General features: G+C 45.5%; 1 protein-coding gene across 4 annotated transcripts in view; it reads left to right on the top strand.

The window, feature by feature from the left end:
- Positions 1-15,955, top strand: part of TAOK1 (TAO kinase 1) — a 99,388-nt gene extending 83,433 nt beyond the window's left edge. For all 4 annotated transcript variants that reach the window (XM_039507669.1, XM_039507666.1, XM_039507667.1 and 1 more), the window contains exons 15-20: positions 547-675; positions 2,734-2,937; positions 3,897-4,136; positions 7,392-7,604; positions 8,440-8,622; positions 12,885-15,955. In XM_039507669.1, coding sequence (XP_039363603.1) covers positions 547-675; positions 2,734-2,937; positions 3,897-4,136; positions 7,392-7,604; positions 8,440-8,622; positions 12,885-13,346 — 1,431 coding nt within the window. In that variant the 3' untranslated portion in view covers positions 13,347-15,955. The remainder of the gene's footprint in view (positions 1-546; positions 676-2,733; positions 2,938-3,896; positions 4,137-7,391; positions 7,605-8,439; positions 8,623-12,884) is intronic.
- Positions 15,956-21,351: the final 5,396 nt, after the last annotated feature.

The raw sequence follows: 21,351 nt of genomic DNA, 5'->3' as shown, positions 1-21,351 counted from the left end.
CAGAGCCTGCATCTACAGACTCAGGCTTGTGCTACAGCACTAAAAATAGCAGTGTAGACGTTCCTCCTGGGGATCTGAGACCCACTCCCTTTGCTGGCTTGCAGATCCCAAGATCCAGCCCAAGCAAGAATGTTGACATACTCCTTTTAGTTTCCTGGTGTGAGACCGAGTCTGCAGACCCTGGCTCTGAGGCTCAGGCTCTGAGCGTTTTTTCTTTTTTAAACAGTGTAGTTGTACCCTGAGTGTGTCTCTGCAGTGTTCCTGGTCATGAGGGAGTTGACTTTATTACTAGGTTAAAAATAAGCTAGAGCTTAGGTCTAAGTAATAAAGCACTGAGCAAAGACTGTCAATGGGTGCATTCATGGGGGGAAACTGAGAAATGAGAGAGAGCAGATTTTGCACAGTCTTGATTCTCTTTGAAAGGCGCGGTGAGTATATGTTAAAGGTACAAAGCAATAGCGATTCGCATGGGGTCTGAAATGGAAGTGGAGATCTGTTAAACTGATTGAGTCACAGAAATTCATTGGGTTTTGTCTTCTGGTGTAGGCTAAAGTGATGGCCAATGAAGAAAAGAAATTTCAACAACATATTCAAGCCCAGCAAAAGAAAGAACTGAACAGCTTCCTGGAGTCCCAGAAAAGAGAATACAAGCTCCGTAAAGAACAGCTCAAAGAGGTAACCCGTTTCTTATGAGAACAAGGAAGTACTAATTGTACTAATACAATTGTATTTATATGATAAATTGTACTAATACACTGAACTCCTAGCATTAAGAGATGCCAAGATGCTGCAAAATAATTTTAATCTGATCATGGCAAATTCTGTATTGAGATTCCAATCAGACACTTGCTGAAGACGTCATTTGTAATGTTTGTTATTGATCTTAAATCAGAAGTGTGTGTTTTCATGTTGGCATCCACATAGCTGTCTACTGAAATACAGGTTTTTCCATTCTTTAATTCTGTTTCCCAGTTCAGCACCAGCAAGGTGCTTACAAACTTAAGGATGCTGGGGAATGAGAGAGTAGTTTAGGAAAGAGAGTTCTCACTGTTAGGATGTAAAGCAGCATACTATGGAATATATCTTTTAGCTGCATCTCTTGTAAATAGAGGACCATTCATTAGTGACATTTTTCATCACTGGGTTATCAATACCTCTATTGGATAAGCAGGAATGTAGAGCAGAGCTGGTGAACTCTCGAAGTTTTTCTAAAAAATAACTTCTATAAGATAGTAAAAGGAGTGGGAGAAGCTATTTAGTGTAAATAACCACTGTATTATTTTGAAAATCATGATCTTCATCAGATCCAGAGGGAAATATAGGTGCAGACATCCTGGTTCCTTTTACAGACTGACTGACATCACATCACCATAGAGTTTTTGAAAGAGCCATTTAATTCTAAACTATTAACTCTTGTGATTCAACTGTGGAACTAGCAGTTAACAAATCCAGAAGCAAATACACCTCTACCTCGATATACTGCAACCCAATATAACACAAATTTGGATATAACGCAGTAAAGCAGTGCTCCGGGAGGGCGGGGCTGCGCACTCCAGTGGATCAAAGCAAGTTCGATATATAACGCGGTTTCACCTATAACACGGTAAGATTTTTTGGCTCCCGAGGACAGTGTTGTATCGAGGTAGAGGTGTAACCCCAAACATAGATATTTCCTGGGAGGGAGAAGCCTGGGAAGTAGTAGGGCTGAGAGACCTGTAAAGCTGTGATGGGTTGGAATCTTTCTCTGGTCATACAATAGTTAGTATTTAAAGGGCAATGCCCTATGATGTGTTGACTCTCCTTGATAAAATACAGCGGCATTCTGTGTGGTATTAACTCTTTTATATGTGGGGACTAGTCTAATAACCATACTGGTCCATCTAGTATGTATTACTTCTCAAATTATAGGGAGAGCTTGTGTAAACAGACTAATTCCTGACTTTGTCAAAGTCCTTTTTGAATTGAAGGGTCTCTCAAATTGTATATCAAATTTAGCATCCAAGTTTGAAAACATGGCCAATCGTCTCTCCTGTTTACTTCTGTATACTGTTTCTTTGTAAATTATGGGTCCTTGATAACTGGGTCCTGCCTTGGGGACTTAAATGTATTATAAATATCTCCATGTAACGGCCCCAAAGCACTTAAGCATGTTCTTAAGTGCTTTGCAAGATCAGGGCCTATACAAACAATACTGGTAAATTACATAGGATGAATTTGTCCTGGTCCCATTTTCATCCCAGCTGTGATATGTCAGTGGCTAGGTCATATACTTGTATGTATGCATAAATCTTAGACCACTGCATTGGCCATTGGACTGAGATGGAGAGGTTTTTTCCTCTGGAGAGGCCAATAGAAGTGCCTCATAAATTGGAATTGAAACGAATACAAATAACATGACATCATCAGTGGTAGAATATATTATTCTCAAGCTTTTGTATCCTTTCACACTTGTCTAAAGGAAACTCAACGGCAAACCAATGTTTTGAAGTTAACTTAAAATGACAGACTCAAGAAAATGTACAGTTAAAGCAGCCAGAATTCAACTTGTCCCCTGGAATGGCCGTAGATATGCAGTATCATGCACTTCGCTGAGAGTTCTGCAATATCTGGGCACGAGAGGACGAAGTAACACAACCTAACTGAAGTGTAGTTGATTATGCAGGTCAGCACAGTTGCTCAGTGTCAAAGAGCTTAACATGATTATTCTAAAATTAATTATCCTGGTCTTGTCAGGAGCTGAATGAAAACCAGAGCACTCCAAAGAAGGAGAAGCAGGAGTGGCTCTCCAAACAGAAGGAGAACATTCAGCATTTCCAGGCAGAGGAGGAGGCCAACTTGCTGCGGCGCCAGAGACAGTATTTGGAGCTGGAGTGCCGGCGCTTTAAGAGAAGAATGCTTCTTGGGCGCCATAACCTGGAACAGGACTTAGTTCGGGAGGTGAGAGGGCAAGGGAGGAGTAAAAACCCATGAACCATGTTTGTCCCAAATACACCATGTAGGACACCTGCTGTGTAACCAAAACCCTGTGCTTGGTATAGGAAATGGTGTTGCATGATCTAAGGTGACATTTGTGATAGATTAGTTTAAATGGGCACATTGTGATGAAAACCAACATGCCTGTTTAAGGGATCATTCATTATCAAAGACTCACTGCTATACATTATGTAAGGAAGTGTTAACAGAAGCAAATGGATAATAATAGCCAGCTTTAAAAACCTCTTTAGAAAGCATCTACTATGGTTAAGGCTACAATTTTGTCACAGAAGTCGCGGATTCCGTGACTTCCAGAGACCTCCATGACTTCAGCCTGCAGCAGCTGGGAGCTCTGAGCCACAGTGGGTGGCGAGGATACCCACAGCTCTCTGCTGCTGTGGGCCGCAGGGGTCCCCCCAGCTCCAAGCCACCATGAGTGGCAGGGATCCTGGAGCTCTGAGCCCCCATGGGTGGTGGGGCCCCTCAAGTCCGAGCTGGGGCCTGCCCAGCTGCCACAGGCAGTGTGGGGACCCCGCAACTCCCCATTTTGTGAGGATATTTTTAATAAACATCATGGACAGGTCACAGGCTTCCATAAATTTTTCTTTATTGCCTGTGACCTGTCCATGACGTTTACTAAAAATATCCGTGACAGAATCTTAGACTTAACCATGGTAAATTGGAATGGTTTAGCAGCCATGACACAAAGAAGCAATGTGAAGTGATATATTTTTTTGATCACCTTTCCTAATATTTTATACCCGATACCTACCACAAGTAAGTTGCAGAAAACCCCTGGTGTACTGTCTAAATTGCGTTGGATGTGCTTTGGTCGAACCATTGAATGCACTGCAGTGAATGTGATCCCATTCAGCTAGGTACACAAATCACTCATGGCGATTAATTCTCGCTCTGTGGCTCAGGAGTTAAATAAAAGGCAGACGCAGAAGGATCTGGAGCACGCCATGTTGCTGCGACAGCATGAGTCTATGCAGGAACTGGAGTTCCGCCACCTCAGTACCATCCAGAAGATGCGCTGCGAGCTGATCAGGCTTCAGCACCAAACCGAGCTCACAAACCAGCTGGAATACAACAAGCGACGAGAGCGTGAGCTAAGGCGTAAGCATGTCATGGAAGTTCGACAGCAGCCTAAGAGTCTGAAGGTATTGTGTAATCTTGGAGCGTGGTCGAGATGGGGAGGGAGAGTAAACAGGCCATGGTTTGTGCTCCCAGGCACAGTGCAGCGCAGGGCTGGTCTACCCAACAGTTACAACTATGTCACGAGATCAAGCACCAGCATGATTCCAGTTTGTGGTGCACGGGAGTCCTTAAGGTCCTTAGCCATGTTCTGTAACTGGGCTAAAGCTCTTTCCACCACACCGCCAGCCTCTCCTTCTTTAAGGCTTTTCATGAAGCTCAGTTATTCAAGGAGGTTTATAACTACGTAGTACATGGCTTTATTTGATTAAAAAAGCAGCTCTTCACAATGCCGGCATTACTTACCCAAGCCACCAGATGATCTTGCTGTCTTCACTTGCATCCTTCCCCCACCGCCCCATTGTTTCCCATAATCATCTATTGTTCTTCCCTTAATTAAGATTGTAAAATTTTCAAGAAGGGCACCCTGGCCCCGACCCTTACAAGGTGTGCACTGGCATAGTTTAATTGACTTCATTTGAGCAGCACCACTTTATAGCAGCTGAGACTCTGGTCCTGTCTGTTTCTGTTCTGTTCAGAGCTGTGCATGTATGTTGAGCAACGTAAATAATGGGACATGGCTACGGTAACTGGATCCCAGTATTGGGTTGTAATTGTGTTGCAGGCAGGCCCCTGCTACACCATTCCCTCACTTTTTAAACAGATGCCATTCAGCAGCTGCAATTTGGCTTCCGTTTTAAAATGGTAAATTCTATTAGATGTTGGATTTTAAATATTTTTATCCTTGTAGCCATCCCTCTCCCTACCCCCACCCAAAATAATCCACCCTTCTATCATGAAGTAATAATTTTTAAAGCCTAATTTTGCTGCTGCACATGGGAATAAAATGAACAAGCTCTCCAGTTAGCAGATATGGATATGCTCCTCTTAGTGGTGTCAGTGGACAAGCAAATGCAAATAAAAAATATTAACTAATGCAATATCAGAGGGGAAAATAATCTAATGCTAACCCATCTCATGTTCTGTCCTGTGTTTACACTAAGCAGAATTGTCCTGCCTCTGGAGTGGAGGCTGTTAGTGTTTCCATTATAAGCCCTTCTCTTCAGCCATGGAAGTCCCATTGTCTCATGTGAGGTGCTTAGCGAACGGGCTATAAGGCCCTTCACATCGCTGCCTAGTCCTGTGCAGAGGGAGACCCCTTCACTCCACCCAGGATTTCAGCTGTGCCCAGATCAGAATGTGCCGTGTGCCATACGGAGCATGGGGTTCCTTTGTTGCTCTAGGTCTCTGGGAGTCGTGATTTGCCCATCTGACTCAGTTCACACCAACTGTAAGTTGTTTTCTTGACAGAAATTGTCTGGAAACCAGCTTGGAAACAGTACTTCTGCAGTGAAAAGAAATGATTTGTCAATCTCATAATAGTATTAAATAGTTAAAAACTGACTGCTGATCACAAGGGACCATCTGATCACTGTGTTCAAAATCTCCAAGGATATGGTACAGAAATAGCTGATGACTTCACAAAGAAGCACTACTGCATTATGAGCTGAATAAAACTGAAGCAGCTGCATTAGGTTGATCCTTCTAAAGTTAACATGAATGAATTCTGCCTCCCCAAGGTGATAGGGTACAAGCACAAGCAGACAATGTGTCCATATTCATTCCCTCCTTGAAACTGGCCCCTGGTTGGCAGTTACAGCAGAGAAGTCAAGGGACCTGAGTGGGTCATGGAGACTGAACTCCCTTACAGGTCATCCCTGCAGGGCAGGCTCCAGCATGCTGGCAAGGCGTGTGGGATGCTTACACTGCTGCCTGGGCTCTACCTGCTCTGTGATTAATGAAGGACTTCAGAGTCCGGAGCAGTGAGTCCAGCACCAAATCTGTGTACACAGAACACTAATCGTGAAGACCATTGGAATAACAATACTGCTTGAAGTCCAATACTTGCTTTATTGGAACTGTTCACTAGAATTAACTCTTTCCCTCTAAGGCAGATGAACCAATTCCAGCACCACTTAGTAGAGTGGCTGACAGTCGGAGATGCTAGTAAAAGCAGCTGTCTTCCCTATCCAGGTGCCAGGGCTTCTCCATGGAACGGGGCAGGGATCCATTCCCACACCTAGGTGCCTGCTTCTGATGCTGCACTTTTAAACATCAAAACCATGGAGGGACTGACTGTGTAGCCTAGAGTCAGTGCTCTGCGTTGCCACTTTCCGAGTCTTTCTGCTCTTCTCCAGTCTGGCAGGGGCTGGGAGCGTCTCTGGGTTTAATGGTGACCATCGTAATAATTGTATAGCACCTGCCAGCCCAGGATCTCAGAGCACTTTATAGGTCCCTTGTGAGGAAGGTAAGGATGAACCAGACGTGGACACTGAAACACACAAAATTAATTTACCCAAAGTTACACAACAAGTCAGTAGCAAATCCAGGTACTTAACCCTATCTAATGACTCCTAATCTTTTGTTTTAAGTGCTGAATGACACTTCTTGACAACACACACAGCTTTGGGTGCAAAAGGAGAGCATAGGAAGGACCTCAGGTTTCCAGCAGGTGCCTGGAGGGCGGGTACTTGTGTAGTTGAGTGTTTGTTAGATTAGGCATGATACTACTACATACGATGACCCCCTCTTCCAGAGATAAAATTTGAGTCCCCTGCTAACCAAGTAATGTCACCAAACCAGTAGTGGTCAAAATTTTCCTTGGTAAGATAATGCTTTACTGCAAACCGTTATGAAAGTCAGGTCCTAGCATCAAAGGTTAAAATACAAATGTCCTTCATCGAATCCTAAACCAAAAAAGATCTTTTTCTGTACACAAAATATTGCTAATTTGCTTTTTTCACAACAATAAATCCAGGTGTAGCCATGTGTAAGTAAGGCTTTAATGGCTAATAACTATTACACCTATCATGCAAGAAGTCTTCTTGAGAAGCAACACCCAGGACTGAATCCAGTCCAGTGGCAAATGGGTCCCTTTGTGTAGTGACAACTGTATGTAGTCTGGAGCTTTGGTGGAAAAGTGTCGTCTGTATTCTAATTGTTTTGCACACCAACAAAATGTAACTAGCCAAATGTCAAAGCAGCTGCAGCAGCATGATCTTTGTCTCTTGTGTGCTCATCCCTTTACTCTTCACACTTTTTATATTCTTATACATTTGTGGGATTTGTGAACTCCTACCCTTGAATATGGAATGAAATATCACTGAATATCTTGCTTCCATCTTTGACATATACTGGGTTTTTTCCTCCTCCTCCTGTAGTCTAAAGAACTACAAATAAAGAAGCAGTTCCAGGACACATGCAAGATCCAAACCAGACAGTACAAAGCACTGCGAAACCACCTGCTGGAGACCACACCAAAGAGTGAACACAAAGCTGTCCTGAAACGGCTCAAAGAAGAGCAGACCCGGAAACTGGCCATCCTAGCTGAGCAGTATGATCACAGCATCAATGAAATGCTCTCAACACAAGCTGTGAGTTGCCTCTGAGACCTAGTATACATATGCTCAGCCCAACATGTCAGTTTGCATTTTGACCTGTAGTCACCCTGGCAGCAGGGTTTTCTTCTTCCTTTGCCACACATGCAGCACCTAGATTCAGATCCCAGACTTAGTCCTTCTTCTCATGTGGGAAGGGATAGCTCAGTGGTTTGAGCATTGGCCTGCTAAACCCAGGGGTTGTGAGCTCAATCCTTGAGGGGGCCACCTAGGGATCTGGGGCAAAATCAGCACTTGGTCCTGCTAGTGAAGGCAGGGGGCTGGACTCGACCTTTCAGGGTCCCTTTGAGTTCTATGAGACAGGTATAGCTCCATATATTTTTAATACTGCAGAAGCAGCCTTCACATCCGGAGGAAATACTCATTGTTGTGTAACTGGTTTTAGGCTGTTGAGCTGTGCTGCTAGTTACTGTTCTGCATTGGCAGGGATGTGCGCTGGGAGCCCTTTCCCATCTCTGACTAGGATTCTGTGCAACCCTCTAGTAAATCTGCACTGGAAACGTGGCATTCCATTAATCCACTTATATGCAAGAGAGGAGAACTGTTCTTTCTCTCAGCTTCCCTCTGGCAAAAGCGAGAGCTGAAGATGTTCGTACCACTTAGCCAGCCTTCAGCTCTCCCTGTAGCGAGCACTTGGTAGAGTAGCTTGCAGCAGCATTGCCAGGGTTTGTCACTGTGTGTTCCCTGTTCACTGAAAGTGGATACAATAGAAAGCAATTGTATTGCTAAGAAAACAAATGTTTTCCCCCGTACAGTGTGTCACAAGTGGCTATCCCACAGTGAAACATCTCTATTGTCTTCCTCCTCACAGCTGCGTTTGGATGAGGCACAGGAAGCAGAGTGCCAGGTTTTGAAGATGCAGCTGCAGCAGGAACTGGAGCTGCTGAATGCGTATCAGAGTAAAATCAAGATGCAGGCTGAGGCCCAGCATGATCGGGAGTTGCGTGAACTGGAACAGAGGGTGTCCCTTCGCAGGGCCCTCCTGGAGCAGAAGGTAAGGGCAGCAGAGGGGCCTTGGGAGCAGCAGTCAGCACTGGCCACGTTCCAAGAGTTTGACTATGAAAAGCTAACGTTAACAGGACAGTGCTATAATACTGGGTTTGACCCTTCCCTGGGTTCTCTCACTTGGGAGGCAAAATGGCATCATAGTAGTAACTGGTGGAGTTCCTCTTGTCCCATCACTGATAGCGATAGGGAGAATGGGGTCCTGGTCTGCCCAGGGTGACAGTGCTATGGCACATTGTAGGGCTGAGGTGCAGTGTGCCTGGACCTGGGGTAGTGACAGGGGAGCCCTTTGTATTGAACTCCATGAGCACCTCCGCCTCCTGGCTGGACTGCAGGGCTGATGGAGGGGAGGCTGCTGTGATGGTGAGTCTTTAGGTAGAAGGGGAAAAGCAATGTTCTCTCCATTGTCCCTCGGCAGTGGATTCTCTCTCCAAGTTCAGGAGAGGGAAGATGTAACACAGCAAAGTAGAGTTTCTGCAAGTTTATCTGGTATCCGGAATAATGCCCTTGAAGTAGAAGGGGTAGAGTGCACCAGCGCAGATTTGTGATGCGGTGCGGCCCTGAACAGAAATGTTTGTTCTATGCAGCTTCACTCCATTAAAAGTCTATGAAGACCCAGCTGTGATACCTCCGTACAGTGACTTTGATTAAAGTTAGACAGCCATTGAGAAGAAACATGATAGTCAAATCATAGTTAAAAAGTCCAGAGGTCTGACCCTAATCCCATTACAAGTTGGAGCAGCCAGACACAAAAACAGAGAATCCACTGAGCTCCAGAGCTTGGTTTAGAATTGCTTACCCGTACCAAGCATGCCTCCCTGTGCTACACCAAATCTGTGTTGTGAAACTGTGTGTCGTGGCAGCATACGAAGCATGTCACAGCAAAGGGAAATGTGCTCCTGGGCATTCATCCTGCAGAATTTCCCCTTTTGGCTTACCCCCATGGGGAGTCAGACATCGTAACTTTGATCCGGACCAGCAATGAATACATTTGTGGCCTAGAAGTAAGTTATACTTCCTTGCTTCTCCCAGAGCTTAACCAATGTATGTTCAGCCAGCAAAGACCACTCCTCTGCCTTATGCTGCTTCATCTAATGGGCAGTGGGAAAACTAGTCTAAGAGAGCTGCATCTTCTACTTACCCAGGACTCTTTTGCAGGTTACTGAATCTTCACAAGTGGCTAAGTCTGTGAAAACTAAGTTACTGCCTAGGATTTTCTGGTGTAATGTATGCCTCTAAACTTCAGTGTTACATTGATTTTATTCCCATTAAAATGTCAGTTTGAAAAACTAAGAGTTTACAATGCAGCAATAATCTTAGAACCTGCTTTAGAATAAATATTGTATTGTAACTACTGCTACCTGGTGACGCCCTTTGAGATGTGTCGTTTGGAAGCGTGTGTAATAGTCTATCGCTAGTCCCTTGGTTTTGTGGGTGCAATTCGGATGTGTTCTGATGTTGCATTGCGCATAACCAAGAGAAATTCTGGCATCAAGTTACATTAGAGGCTGAAATTAGGCCAGTGATTTAAAGGAGCCCAGGTTAGCCAAAAATAAATTCAATGCAAATTATTCGTTATGGGCCTGATCCAAAGCCTACTTGAGTGGGAGGTCCCTGTGAATTGGCTTTTGGCCTCAGTTATGATGAGAGGAAGTTTAACACAGCTCCATTCAGGGAAGAAAAAGATAAGATCTTGGGGTCTTTTTGCTTTGGCTTCTGTTGTCAGAACTGTTCTCAGGGCCAAGAGACCCTGCAGTATTTTTTTTTAACTGATGTGCCTCTGTCCAGTGATGTGTTCAGACTTTAATGTCACTTACAGTAGGGTCGTAGCAACAAAATTAAGTGGTTCAAACAGCAAGAGCCTGTATACCACAGACATGCACGATGCATGTAATTAACAGCTAGCAGAGAAACTCAAAGCTTGAGCTAACAATGAGGCTGCATTTCTTGGAGTTACTGCTGATTAGTGGCCACCTAGGAAAAAAATGGGACCTATGTGGAATAAATGGCAATGTGCTGTTTCTCAAAGGATTGTCCTTTCAGGTGTTGTGGGCTGTCTTGAACCTTTTGATGCACAGTGATGTGATACGATGTGTCCACATGCAGGCTAACTGAAGCTTTGACTTAGGACTGGAGACACGTGTATTTTTATTGGTTGTCTCTAGCAAAGTACATAGAGCTTTGGCCCCTCCCCAGCATAGCGCTATTTATTGTCTGATGGTGCCCCTCATGCTAGGAATTGAGCAGTGTAGGTGGCTTGGACGAAGGCAAAGGCATGTACATAGCCAGACGCCTCAGCTGGCATTTTCCAAAATGGTGTAAGTTTCCTCGTGCGTCAGTAACGAGCTTTGCCCTGTACATGAGAGAGAGTTGCTGCTCTGAGGCATGTACGTTCTAAAGATTTAGATGTATAATATGCTTCCCATGCTGCTTCAAGTACCTCACCCAACAAGGTACCCTCTGGTAATCTCTAAGTCTCTAGGTGATGTACATTTCATTGTGTTAAAGCTACAAGTCCACAACTGAAAGTGAATTGTATCTAAGTTCTGTTCATTAACTTTCACCCTTCATGATGGTATCACCTGCAGTGTTACACATATCTGTTATGTTGTGTTTAAGGCAATGTTACTTCTGAAATAGAAATAGACTTTGCATTGATTATAGTAGTTTGGGCAGGGTCTGGGAAGCCTTGCTAAGCACAAATGCAAACAGTTGTGAGTAAATAGATTGATTAAGGATCCTGAATATCCGTGTTTCACAAAACAGTGTTGTTCTTCCCTAGCATTTGCTGTCAGCCAGCCGCTCTGTGGCTTTTAGGCAGAGTGAGCAGGCTGCCTACCTAGCTTTTACCTGGCCTAAGCCTTACCTCAGCAGAGCTCACACTGCTTCTCAAAGTAGGGTGACCAGACAGCAAGTGTGAAAAATCGGGACGGGGCTGGGAGGTAATAGGAGCCTATATAAGAAAAAGACCCAAAAATCGGGACTGTCCCTATAAAATCGGGACATCTGGTCACCCTATCTCAAAGCAGCAAGAAATAAGCAAGTGAGGGAAGGCAGCATCTCAAACCCAAATGGTGGAGGTGATGACTCATGCTGGAGCAGATTGTTTCCTGAATTCTAGATTAAACTACTGTACATATTCCCTGATTAAATGCCCTGAGAATGCTTACAAGCAAATGAGTGGAAGCACTGGGACCTCTCTGGGGTGAGAGAGATTGTCCCATGTCAGAGTGTTGTTGCTGAAAAAACTGGAGATGTCAACATGCAAACAAAGTTCAAACCGAATCTGTTGCTGTTTTTTTCCTTCCCTTCATTCTTTGTGACCAAGCCAAATCGCAGGCCAAAATTCACCCATCAGGAGGCCTGTGCACCATGTTCCCTGTGCCTAAATACCTGATGTTGATGCCTTGCACAAGGGCCATTAAAAAGTTCTTACTGCAGAGAGACAGGGTCGTATCAAGAGCTGGAGACGCTCCCAACTCAGTTGGTCATTTGCAAATCATCCAGCTGCTAATCTGCCCAGAATGCAGAGATCTCCACCTACGTTCCTGTTTTGGTTTTGAAGAGGGAAGAAGCCCCTTTGCTCACATGTAAGAGAGAGCAGCAGGGTACTGAGACATTGGAAACCAATTTAGGAAAGGATAAGGTCAAAGTGATGAACATAAGCCAAAGCCCATTGGAAGACCGGCTATGAGGGGGAAACCAGGCAGGTCTGGTAGTAAATGGCCATTCTGGAGGAGAGTTGTGGTCACTAGTTCGGCTGACAACAGTTCAGGCCAGTTGATGTTGCATTGACAGGTGACTGATGACCATTTAGTCATTCTGCTCGAAGCACCTTGTCCCTAGGTCAGGGTGTTTCAGCAGATTTCGTTGCTGCATCTTAGATTTGAAATATGAGCTTCTGAAGACATAGCTGCAATTTTGGATTTGAATCCCAAAAGCCCCGATGTAATGTGTGAAACACCAGGAAATAGGATGGCAGAACTCCGCAAGCCTGGGTTTCAGCCCTGCTGTCCAGCCCCTCTTACTTTCCTGTGCACAGGTCCACGTGTCTCAGAAACCCCGGATTGTTGTTTTGCATTCATAATGGAGAGTGTGCATGTGACCTGTGCAGTTGATTTAGTCTTTGGTTGAACAGCAAGGCCACGGATACTGTAAACTCACCATTGCAATGAACTCGGGTATGCTTGCTGTGTCTCTAAAGGTGTGCTGCTGTTGCTACAGACTCCCTTTTCTCTTTCCTTCTCTCAGATTGAGGAGGAGATGCTGGCATTGCAGAATGAGCGCACCGAACGGATACGAAGCCTGCTGGAGCGTCAAGCCCGCGAGATCGAAGCCTTTGATTCAGAAAGCATGAGGCTAGGTTTCAGTAACATGGTTCTGTCTAATCTCTCCCCCGAGGCGTTCAGCCACAGCTACCCGGGAGCTTCTGGCTGGTCCCACAATCCTACTGGGGGTGCCGGACCTCACTGGGGTCATCCCATGGGTGGCCCACCACAAGCTTGGGGCCATCCAATGCAAGGTGGACCCCAGCCATGGGGTCACCCCTCAGGGCCCATGCAAGGGGTACCTCGAGGTAGTGCTATAGGGGTCCGCAACAGCCCCCAGGCTCTGAGGCGGACTGCTTCTGGGGGACGGACGGAGCAGGGCATGAGCAGGAGCACAAGTGTTACTTCACAAATATCCAATGGTTCACACATGTCTTATACATAACTTAAACAAGAACTGAAGGTGGCAATTCCACTGGAGCTGTCTGCCAACAGAAACTGCCTACAGATACGTCCCAGCAGCCTCCTCAGTGTGGGACTGCAGTGTGATGCTGGGTGAACATGGAGTATTGTATTCATTTTGTAAAGCACTCTGTTTTGTGTTTACTAACTGGGATGTCATAGTATTTGGCTGCAGGGTTTGGTTTTTTAATTTTGATGTTTTGGGGGGGGGACTGGGGAGGGGATCTAAGACATATATGCAACTAGTCAGAGAAGTTGGCTGTCGGATATGGCATTAAAGCTGCACAGGGGCCTCAGACTGCTTTCATCACCCCATCCCTACAGAGCGGTGGGAAGAGTTCAAACCTTCGCTAATGTCCAAAAACCTTAACAGCCGCCTGAGCAGACCAGGGGGCTGAAATAAGTCACTATCTGGTGAAGGAGCAGCTGTATTTTCTCCCCATTGTTTATCATGAAATTGGCCACATTTCTAGGTGTAGCCTCAGGAGGAGGGGGATTAAAGGAACCGTAGGTGAGGTAGATGGGCAAGAGGAAAGGCTTTGCCTGCTGAGATGAGAGGGATCAACACAGACCCTTGCCACCCAGGTGCACGCTCTCTATTGCACTAAGAGGTGAGCCTTCTCCGAGGGCATAGGGCAGCTTCCTGGGCACCACATTGGTAGATGTGTGTGCAGGGGGAGGGCTGGAAATGTTTACAATCCAGCCTAGCATCTTTGCACTCCCCTAGCTGTGCTGGTGGCAGGGGTGTCGTCGTGCTTTGGAGGAGGTTGAGAAGAAGAGCATAAATAATGCACTTGTATGGCTAATACTGTGACATCTCACCTTAGCTAAGCATTAGAATAATTCCTGGAGCCCTAAATAGTTCTTTTGCTCTGTTCTTCAGAAACCTTGGACTTCTAGCCAATCAATCTGAAATGCCAGAGGTATTTTGAAAGATGCCATAGTCACAAAATGCCATTGATCGGGGTTTTCATTACTACACTACATACACCAATTTATTACCTTTTGGCTTGTTGCAATTTCCTGTTTACATGTCGAGTGTAGCCAACTGTTTAAATGTTTAGTTGCCATAGTGTACCAGGAGGAGCTGAGCCAATGACTCTTTACCAGCTACATCACCACTCTGAGCCAATGACTCTACTAACCTACATCACCACTGTAGATCTTGCTGCATGTCAGGCTCCTTTCTATTATTTTGGTTGCCGCAGTACTTTACAACTTTACAGGCCATTGAGACCTTGTGATCATTTGGCAGCATGTCACACCACGTGTAGGAAGCACTATTTCCAGACGGCTCTTATCAGAGCTGCTGTACTACTGAAAGGGAGCAAAAGAGGTTGGGAAGTAAATTTAAAAAATTTAAATTAAAAAGGTCAGGGAGTCTGAAAATAAATGGAATGACTTTTGTGGCTACGTCTCGATCCTTAATGCTGGAAGTGGGAGGTGTCGTGAAAGCCGAGTCCCAATGGTGGGGAGTTCTGGGCAGGTCAGCACCATGAGATTCAGATGAGAGCAGGTAGATTAAGCTTGGTTTGAGGTAAAGATTTTCTTCCTGGGGACTGACCAGCCAGAGTTCTTTGTAAATGACTTTCCTTGCACACTAATCATCTTGAAGAAAACACTAGCTGCTAACTCTAGGATTTGCCTTTAACATGTTTATAGGGCTCAAAAGCAAGGTTTTCAGAATGTGTTTGTCATGTGACATATTTATATAGAAATACTCCAGTGTCTCGCTGCTGTTCAGTTTTCTCAACAGTGTGACATTCTTTTGTTAACTAAATTAAAATCCACTCCAGATCCTTAACTCTTAGCCAGTGTCTGGTGAATCCAAACTTCAGGATTTCCAGTGTCTTGGTGTATCATATCACTTGGAACAAAGATGGACACTATACCAAAATACGTTTGATTAACTCTTTGGCAGGGCCTGGTAGTATTAAGTGAACGCAGAAGTTTGGGATGAGGTGGTGGAGCCACTGGGGAATATTCCCGTTGGTTACCCTGTAGGACAGGTATGTTTGGGACAAAGATGAACTCTCTGACCCGCTATTCCTTTTGAAAAACATCTCTGTGTGGGATGGATGTTTTCTCTTCTAGCTGTTCTTTTGCATTAAAACATGCAAATGAAATTAAGGAAAATCACTTTCATTTTCCTGTTTTAAGAAAAAAAAATCAAAAGCCAAAACCCTCTATTGGATCTTACCACCTTGGTGTGGAGGGTATATCCAGAGCATGGTGCTAATATGCAATGTTTAGGAGTTCTCACCTCCTCAGAATCCCAGACAGCAGCAGTGATCGGCACTCTACTTCAAAATTCAGGGGGTTCATTCTTTTGCTTCTGTTATGGTTTGAATTTGGCCAAAATCTCTGGCTTAAATTGAGCTACTTCAAGAAGAGTTCCCTCAAACCGCTATTTGTGTAATGTAAAGCATGACTAAATGCTGGACCCAAATGATGTCTATCCCATATTGGCTTTTTTGTATCCAAAAGAATTGTGTAGTAACCATTTTTACATGTATATCATGTGGAGACCTGGACTATTCCAATGAGTTAATATTTTAATTAAAATAGTTTGCAAAAACTGATTCAGATCAACCTTGTCTAAATGTGTGTGTCTCTGTGTGTACATGTGGGGAGCAGAAGCTACCTTCCGACTGAGTTTGATCTCAAGAGATGTCTCCCAATTACTCAGTTGTTGTAATCTGTGGGAATCGCTTCATATTGTGTAGTGGAGGTATATTGAGGACGTAGATATAATGTATATGTTATAGATATCATATATATCACATAAATATCTTTGTGAGATATATGTATAAATATCAAATCAAAATAGTCCAGAGACGCAAACACTTTCTGAATCAGTTTGCAAACTCCATTTTTAAAAATTAAAACTAACTACTCCACATTGTCCTGTACCCGTCCGCCCCCTCACACCACCGCTGCCGCGCTGTACTGTACCCATCTGTCCCCTCACACCGCCGCCGCGCTGTACTGTACCCCTACCTCCTGACGCCGCGCTGTACTGAACCCCCCGCCCCCTCACACCACCGCCACGCTGTACTGTACCCCCTGATACTGCCACTGCACTGTACCCCCACCCCCTCACACCGCTGCCACGCTGTATTGTACCCCCACCCCCTCACACCGCTGCCACGCTGTACTGTACCCCCCACCCCCTCACACCGCCGCTGCGCTGTATTGTACTCCCACCTCCTGACGCCGTGCTGTACTGAACCCCCGCCTCACACCACCGCCGCGCTGTACTGTACCCGATACTGCCACTGTACTGTACCCCACCCCTCACACCGCTGCCACGCTGTACTGTACCCCACCCCTCACACCGCTGCCACGCTGTACTGTACCCCACCCCCTCACACCGCTGCCACGCTGTACTGTACTCCTCATGCTACTGTCACGCTGTACTGTACCCACCCCCTCACACCGCCGTGCTGTACTGTACCCCTCCGCCCCTTCACACTGCCATCACGCTGTACTGTACCTGCCCCCTCACACTGCTGCACTGCACTGTACCCACCCCCTCACTCACGCCGCTGTCTCACTGTACTGCACCCACCCACTCATGTCGTCCTGCTGTATTATACCACCCACCCCCTCAGGCCGCCGTCGCGCTGTACTGTACCTACCCACCCGCCCCCTCACACCACCACGCTGTCCTGTATCCACCCCCTCACTCACGCTCCAACCAGGGCTTTAAAAATACTGTTACTTGTAAATTGTGAAAACTACTCCCAGTGTCTCAGCAAGATGCTAGTTTTCCATCTTCTATGTGAGGATTAACACTGGGAAAATAGCTCTGTGAATATTACTTTACAATTTTTATGACAGTATTTTAAAATACTGGTGCCAGCTCAACACCTACAGCATATTATTCTGTGTGTTTGGTTTTTTTCCCCTTTGCACAGACCTTAAACTCTGATTAAAGTTTAGTCCAGAGGTGCAATAGCAGGAGAGTTGGCATTTTTCACCTCTTTAATCATATTACACTTCTTTGGTTTTGTTAATTAAAATCAGTGAAAGGGACCACGTGTGCTTTATTTGTTGTGGTTTCTGGAAAACAGAGGCCACCTCCCCCATTCCCATTGACTGTTGTGCACTTAATTCCTTGGACACAACACTGGAACTTTCACCTGCATTCAATCTAGCCCTGTAAACTTCCAAGGGGTTGAAAAGCAAACACGGTACTGTACAGTAACAAAACATTGAATGGAGAAGTCCCTGTGGACATTTCTTATCTACAAGTCCTGCCTTGGGGCAGACTAGAGCTGCTGTACTTTCAGTACAGCTGCAGTTAACTTGTATTAAGTAGAATGTTGCATGTTGTCAATAAAACCTGCACAGAGTACACAATGGTGGATACTGGAATAATACTGCTTATTCTCACAAAGGGGAAAATGGCCTGTTGAACTCAAAACCGTGATCCTGTCCACTCTTCATTGGCGAAAATAAATCGTATTATACCAATACCTACTGTTACTCTGTTAAATACGCACATCTCTCTGGAGATCTGTCTAATGGTATCTCATTTGTGTATATGTATATTGTGTGTGTGTGTGTGTGTATGCGCACACACACCTCATGCTGTGCATTTCTGTCAGGGCACTTTGCATTCCCTTAGCTGATAAGCTGACAGGACAATTTGTGCAGCTGGGCTGTTAGGGGGAGGATGTGAGCAGAAGTGCACAAGGGTTGAATGGAGTGGGCAAGCCCTGGTTTAAATCCTACCCTGTGTTGTGCAGGATGTTGGAGGGTTCTGTAGCTGCTGCAGGCATGTGAAAGGAGGGAAGAGCGCTCATGAAGGGTGCAGCAAAGGTAGAAGGCAGCGCAGAAAGCAAGTTTGCCTAGCACTAGGGAAGCAGCGTGGGGAGCTACTGGTGCTGTCGTCAGTGTGCTGTGAGGAAAGGCAGTGGTACCTAAGAGTGAAATGCTCTGCAGTCTGAGCTCAGAATCCCTAGGCGTGGTTCATCTCAAAAGATCACAAACCCCGTATAGTCGTCATTAACTTTCTACATTTCTGGGGATCGGCTGCCACAAACTATGAACTCTGCTCTCTGCACCTTTGTTGTTATTCCATGTGCATTAAGCTAAGGCCAAAACAGATAAAACTGTGAAGTTACTTCTTACTAGCTCCATTCTTTATCCTTCTCCCCACCCATTCCTTCCAGAACATGGACACGTGTCTCTAAGTCTGGTTCCCCACCACCAGTGGACAGTGTGCTGGGAACAGCATCATTTTCTTCCTTGATGCAGGTTGTGTGTGCCCACGTAATGCTGCAGGCTTCTGAGTGATGGGGTAACAGCTGGACAGAGTCAGCCCTTAGAACCTGATTTTCTAGGTCTGGAAACCTTCTTCAGATTCCTGGCATCTCTCCTCCCCACCCTTGAATAGCAGCGAGGCGTCTGGCAGTTTGGGGAGAGGTGTCGGTTCCTGCATGTGTCAGGTCAGAGTTGCACATATGAAGGGCATCTCTTTGTTAATGAGGCTTGTTCCTGCAGTCTCAGACCCTGCTAGCATAACAGCATGCCACGCATAAGGGGTGTCTTCCTCATGGCGGTGGTGTGTACATACCAAAGGGAAGCCCCCAAATACCTGGTCCTGTGGGTTATAGTTACTCTCAGCAGTGTGGTTCCTTTGAAAGCGGGTTTGTAACCTTCCTTTTTCAGTGTCTCCAAGCTTTTGGCTTCCCTACCCTGTCAGCAGGAGTGTCTGTTCTTTTAAAACTGTCCACGCTCCTGGTTTAAAGACCATGGGACCCCCGCGCTCCCCTGGACTCCAGTCAGATTGTGAGCCTAGAAGTGGGGTTTGTCCCCTTAAGAAAGGTTGGTGCCTGTAGCAAGAACTTGCGATTGATGTATGTCTTGCTGTGTTCGTTTGAGTTTGCACTGTCAGGATTCGTTTCCATGGGAGCCAGTGGAGAAATGTTTGCGAGCCTGTGCTGAGAGGTGCAGGGGGCTATCAGATCTGGGAAGAAGCCAGCTGACTTAGTGGTTTTATTAAAACGTTACCCAAAAGAGAGAGAGACGCAGATAAACCTGATTCCTGTTGTGTAACAGAACTCAACCAATTGGGCCTGGCAGGGTCACTCACATGCTTGGGATACCCTGTTCCCAACCCTTGGCTAAATGCTGGAGGAAGAAAGCCTGGCTCAGCCGGAGAGGGCTGGGTAAACAGCAGCAAACAAGCAGCTGACCCAAGCTGTGGGCCTCTGAATGCTTGTGCTTTGGAGGTACATTGACTCCACCTGTCTGCCATCGAGCCATGTTCTGTAAATCCGGGGTTAGCCCTTCTGCAGCCACACACTCAGCCCAGAAGTCTGTCGGTAGACGGGAGTTACCACCACACAATGTGCACAAAATCAGGGGTATCTCCTGTCCCCTTACTTACCCCTCCTGGTACGGGTACCTCAGAACGTGCACCGTTCGCATTTTCACTGACAATTGGTTTGATGATTGTGAGTGAAAATATTGTAATTATCTGTAAATATGTAGTTAACAAATTGCCCTAGTTCCTGTATTTTTTAAGTTTTTGTACTAAAATTTATAGATACAGAATGTGCCAACTAGAGAGGAGCTACTGTCGTTGCCAGTTGTAGCCCAGCCTGCATCTAACCCCTTCAATTGCCCGTGTGACTCTAAGGATTCATGCTTAAATGTCGTAAGGCGGGAATGGGGGGTGATGATAAGGGAGAATAATGGCTTAATTTGCTGTCCAGGTGGAAATGCTTCTGGACCTAACAAAACAGGATTGATCCATATAGTTTCTATTCATCATTTAAGTTGGGTCCCCTGTGTTTTAGATGCGTGTATGCAAAACCTCTGCCCTTTCAGTCTAAATGCAAAGTGCGGTGATGTGGCCAGTGCAAAGGATAGAAGTGTTGGCTTGGAGCTTTTTCTGGGGTTGAAACTCACATAATCAAAGCCCAATTTCTCGCTATCCCTTTTATTGTGTTTACAGAATTGTACAGAAAATTCATATTCCCCTCACCCCCCGAAAAGGTTTTGATGCCAGGATGCTCTAAAGAGCATGTAAACCATTGGAGAAGAAATTAATTTTATGAAGCTCGTTGCCTGCTTTTAGTGCCAGTATAACACATTTCTATGGCAACTCAGCAGAGTTTGGAAAGGAGCACGCGGGTGTTAATGAACTGAAGTATGTAATCGCTGCTTTTGCATGGCTTGGCATCAGTGTTAGACTAGGGCCACCTGAAAGCATTGGAGGCAAATTCTTGATTGGAAATGGTCATTTGCTTAAGTTTCACTTGACTAAATGCATTGCCGAGGCATGGTGTGTTCTCCTAGAAATTGCGTGTGGTCAAGGAATGGAATATGCAGAGGTGGGGGACAGTTTTCTGCCATGGAGCAGGATCTCCTTGCAGACTGGTGGGTGGACTCCCACTGCCCTGCAGGCAGATGTTTAGGTGGTCGAGACGTAGGCTACAGCTGACTTGCATTGTATTTTTTGTTTTCAACACCCATTACTAAATTAGAGAGTCTTTCCCCTTGGATTGCATATGAATGAAATAATCTGTCCCACCTTCACTGAGTCTCTCATGGCGTAGGCAAATCTGCAACCCTGGAATAGCTCTGAGAGCTCGAGGTTCTCAAGAAAAGAAAAATTATCACTAGGGAGATCAGTCCTTGGAAGATGTTTAAGTTTCCCTGGAGGCTGTTGGGATGTGAACTCTTCAAGACACTGACAGGATCAAAGAGGAGAGGAAATGCAGAGATGGAGATGGAGATGGAGATGGAGAGGCGTGGGTGGTGGGTGTGGTTCCTGGCAATCAAAACCACCTGCTTCCTTTCTTCAACCTTCCTTCTTCTCCTAACCCCCTTCTCAGCTCTCACCTGAGCATGCTTGGAAGAGGGACACTTTATCTGACCAAACCAACTCAAATTGGGGGTGGGTCTGATGCAGATACATTAACGCTACCGATCAGATATGGCATTATACCAACTTGAAAATTCTAAATGCT

This window comes from Mauremys reevesii, linkage group 20 (assembly GCF_016161935.1).
Source record: "Mauremys reevesii isolate NIE-2019 linkage group 20, ASM1616193v1, whole genome shotgun sequence".
Classification (NCBI taxonomy): Eukaryota; Metazoa; Chordata; order Testudines; family Geoemydidae; genus Mauremys; species Mauremys reevesii.
The sequence above is the reverse complement of the archived record's forward strand: the minus strand, read 5'-3'. Positions and strand labels throughout refer to the sequence as shown.